Raw genomic sequence first — 26,866 nt, 5'->3', positions numbered from 1 at the left:
TTTGTAAATGCTAATGGTACTAAGAAACAAAGAAAATTCTGACAGCAAATGTTAATATGTTATTTAGAAGAAAGAGCTGAATAGTTTCTATGACTGCTTCTAGTGCCAGGTAGGAAACAAGACCAAAACCCTCAATCCTCTTAAGATTTTTGTCTTTCAGTGTGGCTTCATGTATGATTACATTTATGAATATGCTAATCATTGAAAAAATAGGCTGTTTTTCACCTTTAAAGGATTCTTAGTAGGTCTGGGCATTGGACTTACGGACTTTTCCGATTACTTCAATGAGTAAGGGCATGCCAATAGTATGCCTTCACCCCTTAAAACATGCAAAGGAAATGAGGAAAAAAAAAAAATCCAGAAAATAGTAGCAAAAACAATTATGAGCATGGGAAGTCATCATGCAAAGTGTTGGAAAGAGAAACAACTTCAGAGAAGTTGACTAAGAAGGAACATGGCATGTGTACAGAAAGCAATGAATGGAATAGCTATTAACCCTTTCTGTTAATGAAAGAGCTAAAAGATAGTTATTGAAATTCCAGTGCAGTAACCTGACACACTCTCCCTTCCCTAAAATCTCTTTCCACAGTTAAGAATTTGTGGAAGTTGTTGCCATAAATTTCCACTCAAGTCATTATAAGAAAAATAATGAGAAGATCTACAGCTATCTTTGGCAGGATAGAAAATTGTAGGTGAAAATATTTGAGTGTAAAAAGCAATCTTTAGTATTGGGGAGCCAACAATAAATATCTCCCATAGGTACATTTTTCTGTAACTGTCCACTAGCGGTTTTCCTGTAACTTCTGCTGAAACATCTGGTAACGTGCAATGTGCGAGACAGCTCTGGAGGAACGGTCTGCTCTGGGTGACATTTAGTATATCCCCAGCATCTGCAGAAGTGGAGTCTAGATGAAATAAGGAGTAACTATCAAAAACAAAACTTTCAACACTCTTTAAGTGTGCATTAAGCATCAGACCATGGTAGGCACCTGGGCAACTGAAGAGTGTATGAATGAATAGTAAAGACAACTGCTGTTTATGTCCAAACCCCGAAAAGTCAGCAATCTCTGTAATGTACAGCTGGCAAAAGACTAGTCCCGAAAAATAATTTTGGTGAAACATGGCAATACTATAAAGTATAAAAAAAATCTCCAGTAAATGAAGGTACATAAAAATTCTCAGAAAAGGACTAGGACTAGACACAGATTACAGCTATTTCTAGAAATACTATGATTTGGGAAAATACAGTTCTATCTAATTAATCAGAAAACTGAAGGAATAGTTGATGCAGGAAAGTGTGTTTTCATACAGCTCCTATTTTCAATTAAAGAAAGAAAAAAGAATAAAATATAACCACCACCCCAAATTGGTCTGAAAAAGCACACTACGAATCCAAGACCAGCGAACCTTGGACCCACAATGTGGGAAAAATTGCATTTACACTATAAGCTAGCCAACAGCCGATAAACAGTATAGCAATCTGAAAGCTGAAAAAGTTATTGACAATGATTTGGAATTAGAAAAATCCTGAAGGTACTATCTAGAGCCAGGCTGAGATTATCCCAAAAGAATACAGCGAATCTCCTGACTTGTAGACATCAGCAAAATATTGTAGCTGAAATTTTTCATTAAATTAATACACTTTATTCTCAATGAAATGTCAGTAGATTATTTATTAATAATAAAATAAAGCCAGCTCAATTAACAGACCCTTGCGACTTTCATGCCAAGTGGTTATTCTAATTTTGCATCTAATTTTAGAAATTTGTGAACAAATTTACAACTGTTCAGACTGAGCCATCTAGGATATAACTGAAAGCTGGTGGTTCCCTTGTGACTAGTTCAGTAAGAGCTAGTATCACAAAACAAAGCATCCACACTAATTCTATACCCTATTCCGATGCCCTTCTCTAAATCCTCAGGCAACAACTTAAATTCTGGCATTTGATAGTTCTAAGAGACATTCTTTTCCAACAGTTTCTGCACATTCAGCTTCCCCACCTACCTTCCAAAAGCTGTGAGATATGTTGTATACATACATGGGGTATGCTGAATAAAAGGTACCTGACAGTGATCTATGAACTGTAATACGATATGCTGCATTTCAGCGCTGCAAGCATACAGAGCATCCATGATTGCTTCATTGAGCAACAACAAAAAAAAAACAACTATGAGCAGATGTTGAAAATATCAAACCAGATTTCACTAAACAGACATTGGAAATTCTGAATTCATATTTGTGTCATTCAACAACATCAGAAGCATTCGGATTCCATGTAATGAATTAAATGCCTTTTCCTGTATAAGCTAATCTCCAACTATTAAACTGTCATACAATTTATAGGGGAATCCAACCAGCATGAATTTGTAACTTGCAACATCCAAATTGCATTAATAGTGGTGAAAATAACTCTTAAGGGATCCAAAACCGTAAAATAAAAAGGTGTGCAACACTCTTGGCAACTGAAGAGGGTACATAAAGTTCCCTGAATGGTCCTTCATTAGTTAGGCAATCAAAGACCATATGAAGCATAACTTTATGTCACAGCCAATAGGTGCAAGGCCATAGTCTCACTGCAATTAAGTCCTGCTGCTGCACTGAAGTCAGGAAGACAAAGGGATAGATCAACTCACATCACACTGAAACGGCTTCTCTCCGGTGTGGGTTCTCATGTGCTCATCTAGGCCTCGCTTTTGACTGAAAGCCTTGTTACACTCTGAACATTGGTACGGCTTTTCCTGTATGAAATGACAACAGTGAGTGAAAGTGAGTGAAAGTGAGTCAACACAGAGCCCAAGTCATTAAAGGAGTGGAATTCCATGCTGGATGGTGCAAGTTTTATACTCTCTCTAAGGGATTACAGTCAGTGAAAACAACAGAAAATGACTTTCAAATGATTAAGTGAAAGCTGGGAAAGCTGTGGCCTGACAGTTTCCACTTCAACACCCACTTATGAATTAATTACCTGTTCCAGTCTTTCAAACCCAGCCATTTTGGGAGTCTGTTTTTTGTAATGTGAAAGGTACAGAAACATAAAATTCCAATGTACTTTCCTTTATCCTCCACAAAAGCTTAAAACATAAAGACAAGTAAGATGTCTATAAAAACCTCAGGTCCGTTAGCACGTTTCCGAGCAAGGGAAGAGGTGAGGGGCAGAATGGGGTACAAGGAAAGCTTGTGGTAGAGAAAAAACTTATTCTGAAAAGTGGCGACAGAAGGTTAATCACGTATTCATTGCAGAATCTCAAAAGAAGTGCAGATGGCAACCAAGCCATCTGTATTTTTATTAGAACTATTGGTTAGCAGCTACTGTAACACATGATGTTATAAAAGTTGCAAGCTCACTGACGTCAAATAAATAATTAGAGATATGTATGGAAAACCACTTATATAAAGATTTTCTTCTTTGAAGTTCTTCCTTAATATAGAAACTTTTAAATAAGGTGTAATTCCTCCTTTATTCCACTAAAGTTACAAAAGAACTGTATGGTAAACAACATTTAAATAAATTAATTAAATGTAAAAGTTAGTATTATGGCACTGCACATTGCCTCACTAAAATTTTGATGCTCTAGAGGCAGCTTTATTTTGAATCAAACAATTACACTTATTTCACTGTCATCCTACTTTTTTCTGGGGTCCCTAATTCTGTATTGCTTAAGTTCTAAAGTTCTAAAAGTATTTTAGGCAACAAAGTAAACATTTTTTACAAATTAAATTGAAAACAAAGACTGAAAATCAATAGGCAATAAAAATGTTAAGTCCATGAATGAACAAATAATAGGCAGTAATCTTAACGGTCTTTTGGGAAATAATGTGGGATCCAAGGATAAGTGAGAAGGAAGAACACAGGTTAGGTGTTGAAGCTACAAAGTGAAGAAATTCTCTGGCTATTGACTTCCTATTCTGAGTATGTAGGGGACAATCAGGTCTCCGTATATTGCTGAATCCTGCCAGATACTCAACATAAACCGTACAAGTAATACAATGGACTATAAATCAGTGTTGTTTGGGGTAAGTCCCAAGCTCTCTCTTCAGGGCAGCTCTTCACAGGTACAGATCTCGGTGCAGGTGAAGATTGGGTTCTTATTTTGCTCTAGTTGCAATGGACTACCCTCTCATAAGATTTCCTAGAAAAGGCACCGTTATAGATAGAAACATTTCAACTTTTAGTGGCAGGAATCCTCTAGCTCACCAAAACCATAAGCTGTGTACATAGGGAAAAGCATTTCTTCAGCAATTTCAATTTCAGATATGAGTAAATCGTGAGATAAATAAAGTACATTTCAGTATGATGCAAGACAAATCTTTCTACTGACACAGGCTGAGTACACGGTGCCCAGCTGCATATAATCAAACTGGCCTAAAGGGAAGCCACTAATGAGCTTTTCTGTGCAAGATTCTCCTTACACATGTTTATCATCTTTGTGTTTTTTCATCATTATCTTAATTTTGTAATTTCCATGATTCTTCAGTATAGAGTAAAACATAACAAATAACCTAAAAAAGACCTGAGCTGATCTTAAAAAAAAACCCACCATCATCTAGACCAAAAACTTCATGTCACAGGGAATTTTGCTAGACTGACTAAAGACTTCATGGAGCAGGTCTGTAATTTTTAAGGAAATGTATGAATAAGCCATATGAAAAGCAGGTTTCTGCAACACTCCCTTAATTGGTTTTGCATTGTGGTTAACATAAACCACATTTTCTGTGAGTTCTCTGAAAACAGCCTTTCTCTATGTAGGTTGTTCCACAAAAAGTGCAAAGTAAAGTATATAAACACCTTTGAAAACATTCATTATTGCAAACAGTACCAGGGGTACTTGCTCCATTTTTATCATCTTGTTCTTCAGGTATCTGAAGAGTTAACTTGATTATGATTATCTTATTCATTTCAGAGTTAAATGGACTTCAGGATTCCATTTCGGGGAAGAGCCGTTATGAACTCTGGGAAGCTGAAGTCACAAACCTGGGCTGTAATATCTTCCCCAAGGTTATGTTTGGCTATTTGTATTACTCTCTATGGCAAAAAAGGGCATATCTAACCATCCCCTTGGCATTTGTATTCAAATTCACATATGTAGTGCATGAAACACATCCAACGCTGTCTTTGATCTAATTTTAGATTCCTTACATCTGTATATTCCAGTGACTTCAGCAGACACAATTCTGATTCACACCAGCCCCTCTCTCCTCTCTCCACTAAGCTAAGCTGCCCTTCATTCACTTTTGTGTCCATTTCAGTAAAATCCGTAGTGTTGTCCAGAGCAAAACTTGGCCCTAAGTTTATCTCCAGAGAAAGACTTTTTTTTCCGGTTTCGAAGAAGACATTATTCTCAGAGACTAATTTCTTCAAAACAAAACATTCTGTGCTTTTCCCTTTCTCTGTCCCCCTTCTTCCCCTCATATCAAATTTCCATTGCACAATACTTGGAGAAGGCAACATTTGTAACATGGAAAAGATGATGTTGGCTTGGCATAACCACCACTGCTCTAAACGTGAACAGAAAAAAAACAGATAAAAACCACAGCAATAAGTCTGAAAGAAAGTTAATGACACCACAAAAGCACAATAGGGACTGACAATGAGATTAGAAGAAAGTTGGACAAATTTAAAACATCAAGCAAAGGGGAAAACCTGCTAACTGTCAACAAAACAGGAGGTCATTGGGAAGATCATATAAGTCTGACTTCAGAGGAGTTAGCAACTGCTAGTACTATAAATCTACCCTCTGTTCAAAAAGCATCTGCCAGGCCATGACTATGGTGGCAGCAAAGCCAAAGGATTACATGTGTTTTCTTTTATTGATGATATAAATGAGGAAGGGAGCAGGGAGAGTGAGAGAAACAGGATGTAGCTGATAGTGCAGTGATTTAATATTACATTTTTAAGTATACCAGGTATAAATAGAAATACGTAGATCAAGATGTATAAACTTCCTGCCTCTAAACAAAAAAAGGCCAAGGAGAGCCCAAATAAAACTTGGTATTCTGTAAGGTGCTTCGCTGTAAGACCGGTATGCTAACTTAGAAGCTCTTGTCTCTGATGATTTTCATTTCGCTACGTTAAAACTGAGAGGAATTCAACATTTTAACCACTATGACAAATAAAACAGTGCCTTCATCTGTCTGTGGATAGCTGAATCATAAATGACTACCTTGGATGCCATGCAAATTGTGCTTTGCATTAGAAAGACATCAGAACATGACAAATTCTCAAGGCCATTTGACGCCACCTTTAACAGATTGATAGAACATGTGTACAGAGTATCCTGCAACCATGGCAGATGGAAATACTTAAATGCAGAATATTTGAACTGCTAACTGGTGCTGTAGTTGACTGTATCTCCCTTAAGAAATATAAATACATTATGTATATTAGCTTAGAACTAGCGCATGTGGTTGTTTCTGTAAACTGGTAAAATTGATTACACAGGTAAAACATGAATGAGTTTGGTAGGAGCATCTCCAAATAACTCTTTAAATCTAAATTTAGAACTATTACATGAGCTCAACAGCAAGAAAAACGTAAGCTAGACACTATTATATCCAAATAAATCATAGCTCAAGATTCAAATAAATGAGAGTTAAGAATAGTTCTAGTAACTCTTTCCAAGGTGGCAGGAGCAAGTTAAAACTGGGCTGAACCCACACTCAGGAGAACTTATTCTTTACTTTTTTTGGTTAAATTAAAATTTGGTTAAATTTACTACAGTGATTGCAGATTTATACTACTCAGAAGGTGAACTTGTTGACTACAGAAATGTTACCTAATAATCCTTTTTAACACTTAGATTTTAATTCACATACAGAGTATACTTAAAATCCCAGAGCTATCCATGATCTAATCTCTCTTATGCTCATTTCTTATATCCTACTGAATTCAGCTGATTTACTTCTGATTTACTTCAGAATTTCACAAATTGCACATTTCTTCTTGTAGATCATGTTCACACATCTAAGCACGCATTAGCATTACTGGCATCTTGGGGTAAGACATACTGACCATGTTAGGTTTCACAAGACTATCAACTTGCTGGATCTGCATTTTCTACATGCTGAAAACTGAACATTCAGAGAAGTTTAGAGAAACAAGGAAAAGTATATCAGATCTTATATTACTTGTAAACATTTAAGTGTAATCTTATATTACATGTAAACACTTACACTTGTGACATGAGTGTGAAAATTGCCAGACATGAATAATGGCGATGATACAGGACAAAAAAAAAAAAAAAAAAAAAAATCTTTTTTCTTCTCTGGAGACATATAAAATTGAGATCTGTATAACAGACAAATCTGGAGACAAACGTGATGTATTTTGGAAAAACGAATAGTAAAGGCCCAGTACATACATGAAGACTCTTGGCAAAACCTGAATAAGGCTGAAAAGGTCTCAACCTAAAGTCCTTCGAAAACAGTGGGTTTAGAACTTTTTTGGGTGAGATTTATTCTCACAACAGGAAATACAGAGCTAAAGAAAAATACCAGTTTGTATTTTTGATAGCAAAATATTTTAAAATACATAGATCATCCTTTAGTTCACCCATTTTTCTTTTTGTTTTTATTTGCTTTCATTATTCTAAACCAAAGAGCTTTCCTTTGCTCCCAAAGAGAAAGTCTTATAAGTCTATATGAGATATAGATACAGTAAACACTGTCTGCTTTCAAACCTTATGTGGAGAATTTGAAAATATCTGTATTACTCTTAATAAATACCATTTGCTGCTACATGTATTTGCATTATCACTTGAACACAGGGTTAGTAAAAAAATTGTTTTGAAAAAATCAGCGAGAATGGAAAAATGTGGCCTAGAATGAACAAACATGACCAGCCAGACAAAATTAAAATATACTTGTCAGGTTTGCAGCTACCAAGAGCTGACCTCTCAGACAGAATCCTGGAAATCCTATAGCTTTGCCAACCTGAAAATGCAGAAAAGACAGTGGTGTAATCTGCTTACAAACCAGGAGGACAGTGACAAATACAGACTTCAGGAAACATTAGCTAAAGGGTACCTTAGGCATTGAGGGAATGAGGTTAAATTTAAGGCACCTGCATATTTCACATAAACCCTTCGCTTTGTGTGTTTTAAACCTTTTCCTAATACCAGTAACACTTTGTTTCAATTATTACTAATTATTAATGTTGATGTGTCCCTCAAACTACACTCAAGAGCTCTTCAGCCAGTTGTACATGGCATGTATCAAAGATGGCGACCAGAACAGGTATCATCCTGTCAAAAACCCCACCTGAATGTGAACTGAAGGTTCAGGGCTACAACAGCCTGAAACGCACGATCTCAGGGGCTTGGAAAAGAGTCCAACCAGAGGCAGCCTAACACAGGGTTCATGATACGTATCCATAAGCAACCCGCAACCTACCTTGCAGCCTCGCTAACAGTGAACTTCTACCAAAAGTTAAGCAGAACAGAGATGAACGAGTAACAGAAGTCCTAGAAAATCGGACGGATCTTTCTGCTTGGTCTAGAAACCCCCCACAGATAGTGTCAGACCATGCTGAGGGCCAGGCCAAGCGAGTCATTCTTTACAAGAAAATCTGTTAGACAGCAGCTGTGGTAATAGACCTTTGAGCCTCAGCAAATTCCAGTGTCAATGCACAGGGTTTTTTTCTACATCTAAGAAGAGTGATGGGTAGTTTCACTATCAATGAAGTGGTGACATGCAATGTATTGCTCAATTCTTTTTAAAAGACCGCTTTCATCTTAATCAAGGGCTGGGACTTGAGGTATAGTGCAGTAAGAAAGACAGTAAGGTGCCTACTGAAACAAGGGTGGCTTATGTAGCTGATGTTTAATTACATTTCAGCCCTAAAAAAAAGACTAAGCTGATTAATGTCAGGAAAAAAACATCAGTGATACTTTCTGCTAGGTCATCACCACTAGCAACACATCCCCCGTTGAGAAGAGAGGCTAAGTCACTTAAGATCACAGATGGTGCGAGTTAATGGAGTCCAGTTCTGTATCTAAGTGTGAAAAATGTGCAAGAACTAACAAGATGCTCTCTTAGTAACTGGAAGGTTTTTGAAAGTTATAGCAAGTGGCTCACCCACAGACAGAGGCCTACTTAAACTATCAGACTTGCATTAAATTATTAAACTAAATTATTAAACTAACGTTGACACAGGAAGACAACGGCTGATGAGAATTTACAACTCTACAGAAGTAGTAGGGATTTGAATCTCATAATGATTAAAACTCAATAAACAATCACTTTACAAGTACACATTTCCTCACTTGAGAAGTAAAATCCTTTAAAAAAATATTTCCAATAACTAGAGCAGGCACAGAAACTTTCCTGTTGAAACAATTGTGAAAGGGTTTTGGCAAATTTAAACAAAAAAGTCACTTTCATTAGAAGTGACTGATGGTTTTGTTAGAAAAGTTCTCAATTAATTCAGTTTTGGTGGTTTTGGAAAAAAAAAAATCTGATATTCTTGCAAAAAAATTTGTAATGTAAATAAAAACATGCATCTTCACTGAGATGCCCGCCAGAAGAAAAAAGGTATATTTCTTCAAAAGCTCTAGTATATGCACTTAGTTGGATTTTACTATACCATTAACTTCCCATTTTCCACAGTAGTTCTGCCTATTTGCCTCCTACAACTGTAACGTTTTTATTTCTTTGTTTTTTTCTGCCCCTAAGATTTAGTGAAGGAGGCTTTATTTAATCAGCCATGATGAAAATTCAATAGATGTTGATCTGCTCTTGGAAAAAGAACAGTATCAATGTAAAAAAAAAATACATTTTCACTCTACGAGGAAAAGAAGATCATCAGTCAACATTACATAAAAAAAGAGTGTGAAAATACAGGTGCAGTGGGATTCAAACCTTCTATATTCTGTATACAAACACAGATTCCACAGGCAAGGAAACCACAGCACTGGCAAAGTCATCATACTCAGACAGATGTTTGGGAATTCACTCATGTCTCCCCAATAGGGAAATATAGAGAAAATCTAATATTGAAAAAAATTCAAAATTCAATCAACACCTCATATTATTTCATTACACACTGTCATGTGCATAGAAGACTATACTTAGTACCCAATGTAATTTTTTTTTTTTTTTTTTTTGTTGGCAATAGCATGGTATGCTGTTTCTAGAACACATGATCTTTTTTTAAACTTTCTCAAGCCCAAATACTTCCTGGGAAACACAGAACAAGTGAAATTATGTCACAATTGCCAAGATTGTTCTTGCTTTTTTTTGTTTTAATTATTATTTTATTTTAATATTCTTCTGGGTCGAAAAAAGAATAGAGGGGATTGTGTAAAGTTACAAATGAGTGCCTTGGAAAGAGTATTTAACTCAGGACCTGGATGAGGACAGTTTTCTTCTTGCACTGTCCCAGCAGCAAGCTGAAACACTGACTTGAAAAGAAAACCTTGACAGGAGACTGCCTAGCTTCCATACTTATCATGACTTATACCTATTCCCATGAGATTCATAAATAAAACTCAAAATTAACTCAAGGTTGGCCAACTCTCGCACATACTGTGTCAGGCCTTGAGTCCTTAGCTTCTAAAGATATCTTTACACTAAAGCCACTTACGTGACTGCAGCCCATGCAGACATATTCATAAAAGTTTCAGACTAATACTCTCAGCCACAAGTAACAAATTAACTGTGAGATTAAGGAATTCACAAGTTGACTTCAAAACCTATCCAATACTCAGGCCACTAGATCACACCAATCCTTGCAATTCTGAGGCTACACTGCTAACAGTATCCAAGCTGCCCAGCTCCAAATGAAGAAGAAAAAATAGGAGACAAAGCTTCCTGAACAGTACTGTGAGTACTTTAGTTTTGTCTCTGTTTAAATGGCCTAGGATCACAGAACAAGTTATAGTGAATTAGTATCATGCTGAGGAGTTTCAAGCTATTTCTGCACAGGTATAATCTTTCTTCACTGGAAATATTACCTCAGAATTGTACAACTTGAGCATTACAGCCAGCAGCCTTCCAACCACCAGAAACCAGACTTTTAAACAAGCTATAAAAATTACATGTATCTGTTATACCTTCAAAGTATTAATATGAAATATTAAAACGAAGTGATGAAAAAGCATTTGCAAATGGCTTCTACTCTTTCTGTTTTCCATCACTGCCATGTATTTAACTGAAACAAACTGTAATAAAATTACCATTTTCAGAAGTAATGAAAACATCAATTTGACATGACAATAACTCTGGGCACCTCTCAATGATCATATTTCCAAACACATATTTCCAGTAACTCTGGGCACCTCTCAATGATCATATTTCCAAACACTAACAATTATATTGCAGTAACATAAAATAATTTTGCTACATGTTTAAGCTCAAACTACGTAATATTATGTCAGGCACTGAATAAAGCCTTAGGAAAGAGATGAAGTTTACTGCACTGTGAAGGTTGGAAGTATGCATGTATTTCCCCAAAGCTGATATGGTCTGTAAATTCATTTCATCAAGAACTTCAATGAGTTCCTCACTTACGTTTTCTTAGGCTGTTATATTTCTTCTTCTCAAGGAAAAAAAAAAAACAAAACAGAAAAAACCACAACCAAAAAACCAAACTATAAACCAAACACATCTACTTTCATAGAAACAAATCAGTACTCCGGTGACATTTTAATATTAGGTGGTTGGTATTTTCTTCTCCTTACATTGTCAGTAGGGGTTTCGGCTTACCTTCAGAGTTTGAGCTGACACCTGTGGCCACCCAGGTTGGACTCAGTTTAGCAGCTGCCAGACCTTAATCAACTTTCTACAATGATTTTTCCAGCAGCCTTCTCTGATCCACAGGATCAGGTTTGGCATTTAATCCCACTGGTAAAATATATCTAGATTTAATTTCTACAATGACATTTTCCTTGTTGAATGTCATATTATTACTTTTAAGCTATTTCACAATTTTTCTGGCCAAAAGACCAGACTCTTTTCACGGTATTTACAAGAACAGCCCTTGAGGAAAGGGGCTATGATTATGTATATTTCCACATTGCTAGGCTTAGCTGATACAAAAATACCTTCTGGATTTATATGTCTTGTTATTTATTCTTTGAATAATTATTTTGCATGCAAGAATAAATTTCAAAATAAAATATGTGTGTAGGAAAGGATAAGAAAAGGAATAGCCAACATCCTTACAATCTTTTGAAAAGACAACACATCGGATGCCTGAAGAGAGAAATTTCAAGTGTGACTTCCTGGCTTTTCCTGTTCTTAGAACTCACAAAAATAAGCATTGGCAAACACACTACATTTTTTATTTCCTAATCTTTAGTTTTGTCTTTGTTTAAATGACATAGGATCACAGAACAAGTTATAGTGAATTAGTATCACGCTGAGGAGTTTCAAGCTATTTCTGCACAGGTATAATCTTTCTTCACTTGAAAAGTTCTTATATAGTACAGTTAGAATACATCTCCGTTAGTGTTTATGTTCAGATCAGGTGTGTGCTTTTGAAGCAAATGTCCCCTATTATTGTGCTTTGGTGCACACTTGCAAAATGTTTTGGACTGCATGACCTGGATTCCTTTTGGAAAAAATTAAACCAGGTGGTTTAATGCATTCCAGGGCGTGCTATTGTGCATTCAGTCCATAAGACCACACTACACATAATCTGCAGTAAAATCCTTGAAACACATACAAGATAAACATCAGGTCCTCAGCACCAACTGTTTCACTTTACATACCTACTACTGCATTGTGCTATTTGTTAACATACACATAGTCTCCGATTTCCAGAATGAAGAATTAGACCATGACTACTCTGAGCACCACAGAGGTGCTACAGTGTGACTGGGTCCATGCACTTCAAAAAAGACTTACACGTGTATAGCTCAGAATTTTAATTCAGCTTATATTGCTCTTGGTTAAAGATCTGAAATACTCAAGGCTGGAAATTCAACTATCGGTACTACATACAAATAAGTTAGGCTATCAACCTCGTAAAGTAAACCATCTTAATATCCATAACTCTTAATCACCTCTACAAAACAGAGTGAAAAGAGAATCTGACTAAATGAGCAAGAGTATTGGAGAATTCCCACCTTCTTCTCCAGCAAGTAGCATGTACCTGCTTGAGAATGAAATGATAGGAAAGAGGAAAAGAGAGAACATCTCAGGCAGTAACAACAGACCTGCTTGGTCTTAAAGTGCACGGCAGAAACTGTCAAGAGTTCTGCATCTCAGACAGTGCACAGATTTCAGCTTTGCTAGCATCCCTGTGTTCAGAGAAACCTCAAGGCAGGTGATCTTCATATTACAAAACTATTCTATAACCTACATACTAAACAGCTGTTTCTCTACTAAAAGGGTTTTTTTTGTTTGTTTCCTGGATAATATTTTTCTAAATTTTTTTTTTCTCAACACATTACTTAATTTAAAATCATGCATAAACAACACCAAACACACAAAGATCAATTATTTAAGTTTTTAATGTCTCTTAATGAGATGCTGAATGTCAACCACTACATTCCGGACAAGCATCAACCTACTACAAACATTAAATAAATCTTCATATTCCTGTCAAGCACACAAGTGCTCTTGTAAATAATGGCCTCTTTTCAATTCACCTCTCAGTATTTTCTCTCTCCCTCTTCCTTCTTATTCCTTCCAAATACCCAAACTCCCTTCACCACTCTGTTCTCTTTCACTTATGTCTGAGTCACACCACTTAAAATACATATTTATTCCCCTATATCTGTACTAATATTTACTCATCTGAACAATTAAATCACAGCTTATTATCCTACAGTACTGCACGGATAATGTTCTGCAGAAGAACAGACTCAGCATAACCACTCCTGACTTTAAAATCTGTGAAAGTTCATAATAAGCTTTGCTTTCTGTTTTATTGTTTTTATTAATACTACTAGTCAACTTTCTTTTCCTCCTAAGACTTTAAAATTTTTAGCTATCCAGTTCTATTTAGATATTGAATAAGGTGTTGAAGTATGAAGAAGACGGAAACTTGGGAGAAGCAAGGTTATAGTAATAGTCTTCAGTTTTCAAAATGAGCTAGTAATGTTAACGTTGTCAATATTGATTCTTATTACCTCAAAGTAAAAAATATTTATTTGGGGGTAAATGAATATATAATGCCATTGATAGACGAACGAGCCTCACTGTGAAGCTTCGGAATAGGAGTAGCATATAAACAGCATGACAGCAAAACAAATCAAAACCCCAAACCAAGGTCTAAGAAAAATCCTGTTGTGCCTGCAACTAGAGTTAATCCTCTACTGTAAAGATTTCCAGTAGTCTGCTTAGCACACTCACAAAAAAGAAAAACTGAAATATGACCTGTTCAGATCTAAATGATCATGACATCTCAAGTACATGGAAATGCTTGTGTCACATTTGGTTCTTTTTTTCTGTATGGATGCTATTTTGACTACATGATACAGCAGAACATTTTCTGAGACATTTTAAATCAAATTCTATTATATTCTTAGTGCAATACAAAGTCTGTCTAATTACAACGTCTACATACATTAAAAAGAAATCTCCACTCTGTAAAATCTGTTTTCCTAACTCTTCCTTTTCCTATTAGCTAAATAACAAGCATTGGTTGAATTGTTCTTCTGTAATTCATAAGCAGTGTTTAAATTATTTTCTTTTTCCTCCTGTTTCAATATTAATGTAAAGCCCTCAGTTTGTCTTTCAGTCCAATCTTATAGAAGCATTTTGGAGGCAACCTGCAAATTTCAAAAGATTTTTTTTTTTTTGCGTACATATAACTGAGGCAAAATATGATGATGTATGGCAATATATATAAGCAACAAGTTACATAGAAGAGGTAGCAGCAAGCAGCCAAACAACAATAAAATAGCAAATTCTCTATTAAGGTGCATAATTATGTTTCAAAGCATAGCTAAGAGCAAGAAACATCCCAAGAAAGTACACTCAGCTAAAGAGCAACTATAAGTTTTCCATTCAGTGCAATTAAAAATCTCTACTTTGAAATGACTTTTTTTTTTAATTGTTAACGTAATATATCTGAGTGCTTTATTATCTGCACTGTGTGGGTAATCACGACTGATGTATACAACTATCAAAAAAACATAGTTATCAAGAAAAAATGCACAGCTTTCCTCCACTGAAGTACTGCATTTTCTAAGACTGTAAGAAACGCAATCCAGTTGTAAATAACTGCTAACAGTTAATTTACAGCTTTTAAGCAATGAAGATAAAGTTCTCTAACCTCACTCACGAGCAACATTTTGAAAGAAATCATCACTTGGTGTAAACCACTATAGTCAACGGAGATACATCATTACAGGCTCTAAAGGCCTATTCGTATTCTTTTTTTTCCTCTATTTTTTTCCTTAAAGGCTGGGGGGTTTGTTGTTTTTACTCAAATTGTGTGACAAATCAGGAAAAAATTAAAATTGGCACTATTTCAGAGCTGGTCTTGTTTACTGCTCCTCCCACTCACAGCCATGTAGAACATATATGGTAACGAAATTTCTCCTGGTGCAAAAACAGTAATATGGGACAGTAACAACAGAAAAGATTTTATAGCACTTCTTAAAGTGATTTAACAGCTGGAAAGAAGGAGAAACAGCTAACAACATGGGACTAGCCTGCTCCCAGTGAACCACCAGGAAGCATTGCATAAACTACTGATAACTTCTAAAGTTTGGGTACATGAGCTAAAACTTTTTCTAGTACCTCCAGTTAATACCCGCAAGACGTAGGTAGAATGGTAGAAAATTAAGCAAACAGTTTTGATCTTATCTTTACTTATTTAGAAAGCTATTCTGTGCGCAGATTTGCATATAGAGACTAATTTAACTATCACCCTCCCTATTTCCTAATAGATAAAGAATTTTCTCGGTTTGGCCTCAAGGCTGCCTTGACTTCTGTAAGCAGTAACAGCTCTCAAGGGATTACTAGTAAAAGCTATAGTTTACTTCTAACTTTTTGTTTGTTTTCTTATGGTGGATGGGGAGGTCAGAGGCAGGTAGTATATGGAATGCTAGACCAGCTTAACTTCACCTGGAGATCTCTCTTTACTACGGGAGTTCACATCTGGCTGTTTGAAGACAGCTCTCCATCTCTTTGCTGGCTGAGTGGGGCCAAGATCTCGCCTTTGTCCCCCAGTAAATATACATACATGACAAGACTTTTCCCTAAAACAGGGAACCTTTGTGCTAAGTGAAACTCAAGGTTCAAAAATAATCTTGGAGACATCTGCAATTTGCCTTTTATTTTGCCTTCAGTTAACTAAAAGTTAAATAAAGTCATTTTGCAGCTTAATATTTGTCATCGGTTAGTAAAGTACAGTAGTCTCTACAAAAGCTCACAGTGACTGGATTTTAAGGAGACAGTAAGAATCAAAGAATCAACACTGGATATTGAAGTTTCAAGAATAGAGAAGCCTTTACAGAATTGTTTACTCCGTAAACAATCAGAAACATTAATTTATATCTATAAATAACCACAAGTTAAAGGAAGAAGTTAGTAGTGCTATTATTTCAACATAGAAGAAATCAAACACATTAAAAATAGAAGGTCAGTAAGGGAGTCATAATTAGAATTTAACAGTTAATGACTTAAATATTTGCCTCTTACTTTTGAGAAGTATAAACTATCTTGGTTAGTATAGCCTAATCTCTACAGAAACAGTAATTATTTACTTTTCACCACACATGATTCACAGACAATCCTCAAGTAACCATAAAAACTAAGCTACACTTACCCTCGTGTGGGTGCGAATATGCATCTTCAATCCATCATTCTTGCTGAAAGCTTTGTCACAGTAAGGACACTGGTAAGGACGCTCACCTGAAACCAAGAAAAGCATTAGAATCTATAAATATCGCCTCAGTATATGAAGGCCTTGCAGCACGGTTATTTGTCAAACATAAGTACTTTTTTTCTGGCCTTTTCTTCACACTTAGTTCAAATAAGAAGAGATCTAAGCATTAGGAAAATCACAAATAAAGGTCCACCTGAGCAGAATGCAGGGCTAGATCAAAATATTACTCTTTGCTACTTGGTTTGTTCTAGCAATATATCACATAGAGAGCCTTGGGGAAAAAAAAAAAAAAGAAAGAAAAAAAATAAAAAGAAAATACCTACTGCCCTTGCCCAAACCACATCCTACAGTGACTTACACATGGTCACTTTTATGGTTAGGCGTTAACTGCTCCCAAATATTTCTTCTGTTTCACATCTGGTCGTTTTTAGAGACCTCTGGGTGCCAGAATCCCAATGAAATATAAAATCTACTCTTTTTTAATGCTGTATCTGAACTAACTGTTAGAAGCTAGTTAATCAAAAGTTTATGCAATTTTTATGTCGCTATTTATGATTGAAATGGAAGCAGAAGGTTCCCTTGCAGCATCCCATATCTTAAAGGTATTTAGTTTAATGCTCCATTAAACTGGTGTCATTTAGCATCGATTTTCCCAAACTCACATTAGTGTAATGTGGATACTGAGCTATTTGGAATCAAAGAGTGAAGAGCTTCTAAGCTAGTTCCATAATTTGGAAGAAGTGATAAATCTTTATAATTCCCCAAGGGCATTTTAATTTTTAACTCTTCAGGCAATGCACTGGAATCTGAGTTGATTGCCTCCTCTTTCTGTACACAACGCTTTAAGAGCAAATACCAGGTTGTTTCTAGTGCAAAAACACAGTTCAACAAATTAAAATACAATAACTATTTTTCTATTAACAAAATGGAATTGTTTCTACACAATCATAATGCTGAAGGTGTAACAAAACTTTATTTGAAAATACAAGTTAAGCAATGCCTGTTCTAAGTCAATGCACAGCTTTCCGCTCACGAAAGAATCTTTGCATGTAGACATTTAACATAGTGCAAATGTCAAACACTTATTAACACCCATACTCAACCCTGGGAAATAAGTAAGATAAACTACATTTTACAGTTAAAAAAAAATCAGACATTTCACTGATATGCCGAAGAACAGAGTGTAAGAGAGTGGCAATAACAGAGATAAGCATTTAAAGCTCCACGGTCCCTAATAACAGGGATATTCATCTTGACTTGGAGAAAGGAAGCCTCATCCCTCTTCTCATCTTTTCTCTGCATGAGGTGTTCCTTCATGATTGCTCAGAGGGAAGATACTGGATGTTTTCCTTCTTGGAAACAAGATGCCAAAGAATGTAATGGAGACAGCTTACAGAAACAGCTCTTCAGAAGGACTGACCGTGAATACAGTACAGCTGATCAGCTGATAATCACTGTTGTGTACAAAATCTCCATACAGCCACAGGTTGTGTAGAGATTTGAGGGCAGCTGAGATTAGATGACTATTTAAGTAAGGGGATGAAAAAAAACCCTATTTAGTAGATAGACTATTCTGTTCTTTTCTGTCTTTTATTACTGTTTAGATAACTCTGTTAATGCCAGCAGCAAAAAACTGTGTAGGCAAAGTACTTGTGAAATACAAATATTTTTCTCTCTTTTATTCTGTCATGTCTCAAAAGCACAATTGTGTGAATTTGGCTTTTTTTTTTTTTTAGGATGACAACAATCACTGTGTTATAGCTGTGTTTTCATTGAACAGCTTGAAATATGATACTCTCTCGCATGACCCTCGATGTCTTTAATCCATGCCTCCGAAATTTAAACACTCCAATAGTTGTCAGTACTCAAATATTTAATTAATTCAGCCGACATTTTTATGTTTTAGGGCTTTTGAATGTAGAAGTTAATGCTTTCAGCAGTTTGTAAGCAGATGAGCGTTGACAGATAGGAGTTGTACCCCTCCTCCCTCTCTCCCCCCATCCCCAAGTCTCTTTAAAGAGAAAGACTTTTGGTTTCAAAGGATGGTTTTGAGTTTGTCTGAAATGGATTAACAGTGTCCTTCAGAAATTAACCATGGAGATCACGGTACTTGATGAGTAAGGCCTTAAGAGCTTTCAGCAGATGCCAGTAGAGGGCAACAGTATGACTTCATATCAACATGTTACACCTGAAAAAGACTGGCTTCGAGCAGCTGTTATGTATTGTAAATTTTCAAAAATCTCTGCTGTTCCAAAAATCAAGTTTACTATGTAACACAGACCGCGAGCTCTGACTTGACATTGATGCTTGGTGACATCCTATTTTTCTAAATTATATAAACAACTTCTCATGCACTTGTGTCATTAATAATTGTCAGTAAAACAACTTAAAAGATGACCCCAAGTAATTTTACTGTTGCTCTTATTTTTTATGTTATTTTCTTTTGCCTAATCTTTGTAGCTTGTATGCCCAATATATATATAAGTGCCCTTGTGCTTACATAAGCGACTGTTCCCCCTATGCATACACATCTTTTAAATGTGTAACTTATCTTCTACCTCAAAGAGTTTTAAGATTTTACAAAATTAACTGTGGGCCACTTAAAACAAATCTGTGCTTGCAACAGTCAAGTTTCTTAGAATAAATGTCTTAGTCTCTCTGTAACCAGTCTAAAGATGAGTTTGTGCCACTGTGTGATAAATATCTGGATATTTATAATTGTTTTTAATAAAAAATAATTTGTATTTCAAAATTATTTGATCTGGAACAAGAGTAAGATTCCCCTCATTTGACATCAGACATGTGAAAATATAATGTTTACTTTTAACTAGCTGTTCTGAATCCCAGTGAAATTAAGGATAAAAGAAAGTTAGGATTAATTGTTCTCTGGAAAGGGACTAATTTTGTTGCCTGTCTGAGAACTGAATGAACTGCCCTTGGTCAATGCATCTTTTTCTCTGTTTACTGTATCAGGAGCCTAGGCAACTAATTCAGATTAGATGTCTGAACTTATGGACAGCAGATTTTGGCAAGATTATTACAATCCTATTTATTAACTTCTCTATCTCCAGTAAAAATTAACTTCCCTCCTTGCTTCAGAACTAGACTAAGCAAACATTATTCACGCTATCAGTCAGTTGCTCATAAGAATGATCCCAGTAACAGACTTGTCAATGACACTTCTGGGGAAACAGGTGTTCCCCAAGAGAAGTCTTACACAGTCTATCCCACTTTACGTCGTCTAAGATAAACAGGAGCAGTGGTTCCTTTCTCTAATACTGCAAATGGCATAAGATGACAACAGAGAAAAAACAGATTTGAAATAACAAACGCTAAATATATTCCTCCCACACATGAAGGTTTGCTGAAGTGCAATGTTTCATACAGAACTATTGCATGTGTCTACAAATGAGAGGGTTTTGTGCTTTGACAAAGTTTAGAATTGTCACTAAGAAAATTTGGAGAGCAAGTGCGATGTGATAAAAGCTCCTGGGAAGGTGACATTATCCGTCAATGCTTTCACATTTGTCTGCAATCAAGCAAAGACCACCAAAAATCAATTATAAGCATTGGAATATTAAACCAAGTTTCAGATCAACTCACGCATAATAAATACTTGGAGATTTCCAGATGTAAAGCTTTTCTGATCAGAAAAGGAATGGATCTGTTACAAGGAGATTAAAAGTAAGAATGACTAAAACGAGCACATGAAATGGTGTTGCAAGTCATGTATCTCTATTTCTCTTGTCCTCACAAAAAGGAGTTACTAAGCATCAAAATGAAAAAAAGCTATTTCCCCTATGACAATCTACAATTTCTTCTTGGATTTACTGCTAGAAGTATGCTCATGAGATATGGTGTTGATGTGTGATAACATCATGCTAAGCGGGGGTGCACCTTAGGTAAAGTTGTTGATGCTGATTAACAATTATGCCATTTGCACTCCGTGTTTTTATATAAATATATTTTTATATATAAATATATATAAAATATAGAAATATCTTTATGTTTGGAGGCAATGATAAATCCTTACCGGGAGTATCATACTGAAGTAAATCAGTGCACCATTTTTTTACTATAGTGCCTTTTCATTGCAGGCAATAGTAGAGTAAGTTTTCAAAGTTATTATTTCACAAAGTGAGGGTGGTTGGTTGGGGTTTTTTTTATTTATACAAATTTGATTTATATAAAAAAATATGGATAATGTGGGGGGAAAAATCTTTTAACTTCCAAATACACTACCAAGCCTTAATCCTAACACTTCACATTTGAAAATATCTGAAAAAAGGCCTGACCTTCTACGTTATTGTTTGCAACTCTGCCATTAAACCACAACCGAGACTATGATTTGCACTTTTCACTAAAACATTTCACCAGGCTTTCAACTTCAGTACAGTATCAAAATCCAGTAGGCATATTAAATACATCTTAATTTGACAGCTTGTCCAGTCAACATGCCCAGAAGTAATGTTGAGAATGCAACAATAACTAAGAACAATTGCTATCATTAAAATAGCAAAACATTCAAGTAAGACAGACATAATAAATGCTATGTTTACCCTTGAGTTACAGCTGATTGTCATGTCCCTGCTGTTCAAGAACAAACTGCTCAACACATTAATGGCACTTCTGTACAAATAACCCCAAATAAATAATCCTTGGATAAATTGCAGTGGATTTAATATAATTCAGAGTCTAGACATTCTACTTCCAGATTTTGTATGAATAAAAACAAAGCTTTTAACGTAATAAAAATAAATTTAACCCTAATACAAGGATTATGAAAAACAATTCCATGATTGAAAACCATATGGGATTTTGATCTGAAAACATGTCATGATAGAATTGATATCTTTTTTTCTCAAGTGTGTACATCTCTAGCTTGAGATCACAATACCTACTGGACCTTAAAGTAGCATAAAAAGTGAAATACCAGACTCTCCCATTCCAGTTCAGCTCAGGCTGGACAGTTTCCTATGAGACATCTGCAATCAAAGGTGCCATAAGGCAGTATTTACGGTGAGTTTAGCACCCAGATTTCCCAAACTCAGATACCCGCTGGGAGCAAAACAATTAAGAAACAAAACCAAATACACATTAGTTCTTCAAGATTTCAGTGGCTACAGCTAGGCATTTAATAAAGACTTTGAGACACAATAATTCAAATTAGTCGCATGTGTTGCTATTTTCACACTGTATTTTGCATTCCCTGTAGTCAATTTAGCCACAAAAAAAGTTCATTACAAAATCAGGCAGAAACCTGATAGAAACACTAACTTTGAGACAATGATTACTTTGAGTGATTACTTTGAGTGAGTCTCAAAGTGATTACTTTGAGACAATGACCTCAAGTAAAATCAAACAAATACGTACTTTACAGGTGACAAATATATTCTCATCAAATGAGACAAATGAAACATGCAACAAAGAAATATTCCTAATCTGAAGGGACTGTAACAGAAGTGTCTGAAGAGATCAGCAAAACAAAAAAGAGAAACAGAGGCACAGAGAAAATGGCCAACAGCATGCAAAAGTATGCACTTGATGAACTATTACATTCAGTTTTGGAAGCAGCCTCATATGCTCTTTCAAAGCATATATGGGCATTACTTCTATTTAATCTTCTTAAATTTAGTCCTATTTACTGTCCCCATTCACATGCGGCTTGCTTGGTCACTTGTATGCAATTCTCAGGTGTGTATGTTAGCCTTCATGCATGAATTCCCTGGCTTTCTGTTTTAATGGGAGCTAAACTGCTGTATTAAGCAATGAAGAATTTGAACTATACAGTGAAATTATCAAGGGTTTTTTTCATACTTTTTAATATGTCTATGCTTGGTCAGTTGGGGTATTCAGCACCACTGGTCTAGATCAACACTCACTAACATCAGAAAAAGACTTACGACAAATTGCTCTGAACATCCAGATCATGTGCAGTGTATGTAACTTAAAAGGAATTGTTTTTGGTTTTCTTTAACAAATTAACAACTAATTATGGCAATGTGGTCCCTCAGAATCTTCCATAGACCATTTACCATCTTCTAAATATAGCTCCTTTTCAAATATTGAACTATGTATTATAAGGATTACAAGATTATTTCTTAAAAATATATATATATCTGAGTGTATTATTTCAAAATGTCAATTTTCAGAACAGTTACGGTAAAGTATAATCCTTTTTAAAGACCTAACTGAAGATTGGTGTAGGGGAGAGGGGAAGAACGGATACTCCACCACTGCCCAACTGTGGTGGAAAGAAGGCAGTTCACCTGGGGAGAAATTTGGAGGCAAGGGGGCCATCTGGATCACACATGCAACACTCCATACCAGGTGATCAACAGGGCAGTCCAGAATGGGAATTGCAAGAGGGCTTTTTTAGTCAGAGATAATCTGGGGTGATGACAGCATTCAACAGCAAGTAAGGATGAGCAAAAGGTTAACGGATGTAACAAAATTATAATCTGTGACATATGCTTTAGAACATTATCTGTTCATATAGAGCACTTGACAGCTTTACACATTTATCCTCAGCTGCTGTTGCTCTGTATATGGTGTTCCCATCAAATTAAAAAGGAAGTTTGTGTCCTTAACTGTACATAATTCAGTTAATGTATTATATAAATATGCACACACAGACAAAGAAACCTAAGATAAACAGAACTGAATTTCTCCCACATGAAAAGAACTTCATTAGGAATTAAAATTAAGTTAAATAGGAACTCAAGGAACCAAGTGATTTCAACAAAACTTAAATTAGAAAATGCCAGAAAACCAGTTATTGAATGAAGATAAAATTTTCAAACTTTAAGAAAATATTCAGTAAATTTCACCACCTTGGTGTTGTACAGCATGTCAAAGAGCCCTTGAGAAGACAAACACTTCTTCAAAATAATAAATTTCCTCTTGTGTAGAGGTGGCAGTTTTCTAGATACTGAGTAGCATTTTCAAAAGCATTTAATACCCTAGGTCTCTTAAGCATTTTTATAATTTTGACCAGAGATTCTAGGAAGGGAAAATAATGGGAGAATAATCAAGAAGCTTGGCCAACTGCACCAGCTAGCTGCTCTCTTTACGACACCTGGACTAGTATTAATCTGGACTCGACAATAAAAACAGTGATCTGGCCCATACAAAATTCTGGCGCGCCTGATTTTCAACCACTAAACACTCAAAATCTAGCACTTTAGAAAGTACAGAAGTACCCACACAGGAGTAGCTTTCTCATGCCAAGAACCAAACAACTTCAGGATTTGAAAGATAAAATACTTGTGGACATCAGCTGAGACAAGACCCAGAAACACCAAATATACATGTAATTCTACACTCATAGTCAGCCAGATAAAGAAAGGGATAGCTGTGACCACTCTGAGGAGAACAGTCCTGTTGCCTGAGAGAAATGGAAAAACAGTACTCAGGTATGGGTCAATTAAAGACATTTCTTACGCATTCTTCATTTTAACCAACATGCAAACTTGGCAGACTCTGAAAAGATTAAATATTTCTGCCTTTTTTTTTTTCTTCATCAATGATTAACAACACTAAGCCTGTGTATTTGTGAATACTTTCTAACCAAGCTCCAATACTTGTGTATTTTCCAGGCACAAAGGAGAACTAGAATTGTTTTTATGTAAGTCAACCAAATGCATTTCTCATTCAATAAAAATGGTCACATATTTAATAAGAAGAAAATTCAAATGCTATTCTTTTCAAAATAAGGGAAAACCAGATTATTTTAACAATTTTTTTTCTATTAATACTCTTTCTTGTAAGTACTTAGCCACGTCTTATTCTTTGAGGCACGGAAGCGGTATTTTCACAGCTGAGAAGGTTTGTTTTCTGCAAAGTTTGGGGTTTATTCAGAGAATTCGGATTACCTGTAGTTAAGCCAAAATGTTTGTCCTATCTGGGCCATAAAAGTTATTATGATATAATTGAGGTTTTAGCTATTTCTAACTAAATGAATTATAAAGACTAGTAAAGGACCCTACAAAATAAGAAGGCTATCTGAATCTCTAAAGTAAAGCATGAAACAACTACCATTATTACTTACTTACAGACTCTCATCAGTGGTATTAAGATTTTAGTCAGAAAAAAAACCCCGACACACTTACTTTAAAAAAAAAAACAGTTTCATTCTTTGCATATATCAGTGGAATTAAGCAATTTGGTTTCCCTATGAACGGCGCATTAACATCTATGACTTCAGTGAACCCAATGGTCAACCAAATCTTTTAAAGTATAGGCATTAATCAATCATTAATTCATTTGATCTAAAGATGTCACTAGCATTCAAATAATCTATCCCTTATAAGAACATTTCTTCATTCATGGAAGCAGACAACAAGAGGCTGACAGCTGCATGAAACTTTACAGGTACTTTTAAAGATTTAACTGTTGTCTGGAGATAAATAGGACAATGATGTATAAACTGAAAGGTTTAGAAATGCAGAATCCTTACCTTTGAGGCCTTCTGCAAGCTCCTTTTTAAATTCGGTAGATAAAAGAGAGATCATTTATAAGTTATTGAATAGAAATAATCTATCTGTAGACATTTGCAAGCTGTTCACTGACTAGATACAGATACATTTTTTCACATACTTCATTGTGATATGAGAGAAGTTCCTTCAAGCTTCCCTTTTATTTTTTTTTTTTTTTAATGTAAGAAAATATAAATTACTTATAAGATAATTTGCCAGAAGATTTGCTAGAATGAGGATCCTGGCTGTACATTATTTCTTATGTACATGAACAAACAGTTGCCTGTTTAGTTATTAAAACTTCGGAGACATATTTTACACAGTAATAAACAAGAGTTATACCGTATTTCAACTCATTACTTCCTTCAACTACTCTGAAGTCTTTTATGATCATAGATGATTGAACTACTGTTAATAACCAAAGATTTTTATTATAGCTCCACAGCTGATATTTTGTTTGGTTATTCAGGAATTTTTACATGAAAGTGCAAAATTTGGACCTAGATTTTTATACAGTTAAATATGATTTTAAATATGCTCAAATGCCTAGTTAATCAAATTGCAGAAATGTGATTACAATGGCAAAGTTAGGACCATAACATCAGGGTCTCAATGCAGAGGGTGAGAGACATCTCAAGAAGGCAATCAGCACCTAAAGTTACAGGGGACAAGTACGATTAAATGTTTTCATGATCTTATAAAAGTCTTTAATTATGGAAATGGAAATTGCAAAGGTAAGCTTAACTGTGTTGACACAAAGGATATGGAAGTCCACAGTCTGAATGCTTTTTGCTGTTTTAATGTAATCTCTTGGTATTATCTTTTATTCACATATATGGAAGCAAATTTACAAAGAACCTTCTCAACTCATGCTTACAAAATAAAGCCGCTTTTCCCACATACCAGAGAATATAACATGTAAGAATGCCACATTAAGTCATGGCTTTTAAATGGTATGGAATAGAAACATTAATATTTTCAGAAAACATTTAGGACAGATGTAGCATCATAGATATCTTACTGGCTTTTTATCAGGACTTTGACTAAATGTGACGGAAAAAGCAAAATAAGGTTACGTTTTAACCCACATTTGCATGTGTAAGCATTTTCTGGAAGACATGTATGGTCATCAGTTGTCCCCCACCAGTCTGTATGTAACGGAGTAGGTAAAAGAGAGCATAGAAAGGACAGATTTACAGTTAAAACACTTCATTCTCTTAACTCAAAAATAAATTAACCTGCAAATATAAACTACCTCACAACAATTTTCATTGTTCCACAACTTGATGTGCTACATCCCAAAGACAGAAGGGATTAAGGTATAAGTAATTAGGAAAGCAATAAATATCAGACAGATAAAAAGCATATGTGTGTGTATATATATATATTACATAGGCACACACAAATACATACACATACAAACAAGACAGCAATTAACATATTTAAATACCTATGTATTATAAGCAACTGCGAAGCTGCACAAACTGCAGCCAGTAACTGTTAACACTGAAAGTTGCTTGAAACTTTAGGGAAGTAATTAACCTCCTGGCCCCCAGTTTTCAAGCCCAAGGAGCGGACCACAGAATTTCTTTTACAATTTATGAACAA

At 35.4% G+C, this 26,866-nt stretch overlaps 1 protein-coding gene across 1 annotated transcript in view; it reads right to left on the bottom strand.

Annotated features, from left to right (window-relative positions):
- Nucleotides 1-26,866, bottom strand: part of PRDM5 (PR/SET domain 5) — an 87,068-nt gene that overhangs the window by 3,555 nt on the left and 56,647 nt on the right. The window contains exons 15-16 of the mRNA XM_075150254.1: nucleotides 16,722-16,807; nucleotides 2,635-2,739 (exon numbers count right to left, since the gene is read on the bottom strand). Of these exons, the coding sequence (XP_075006355.1) occupies nucleotides 2,635-2,739; nucleotides 16,722-16,807 (191 nt within the window). The remainder of the gene's footprint in view (nucleotides 1-2,634; nucleotides 2,740-16,721; nucleotides 16,808-26,866) is intronic.

The sequence above is a fragment of the Calonectris borealis genome, chromosome 4, assembly GCF_964195595.1.
Source record: "Calonectris borealis chromosome 4, bCalBor7.hap1.2, whole genome shotgun sequence".
In the NCBI taxonomy this organism is placed as follows: Eukaryota; Metazoa; Chordata; class Aves; order Procellariiformes; family Procellariidae; genus Calonectris; species Calonectris borealis.
The sequence above is the reverse complement of the archived record's forward strand: the minus strand, read 5'-3'. Positions and strand labels throughout refer to the sequence as shown.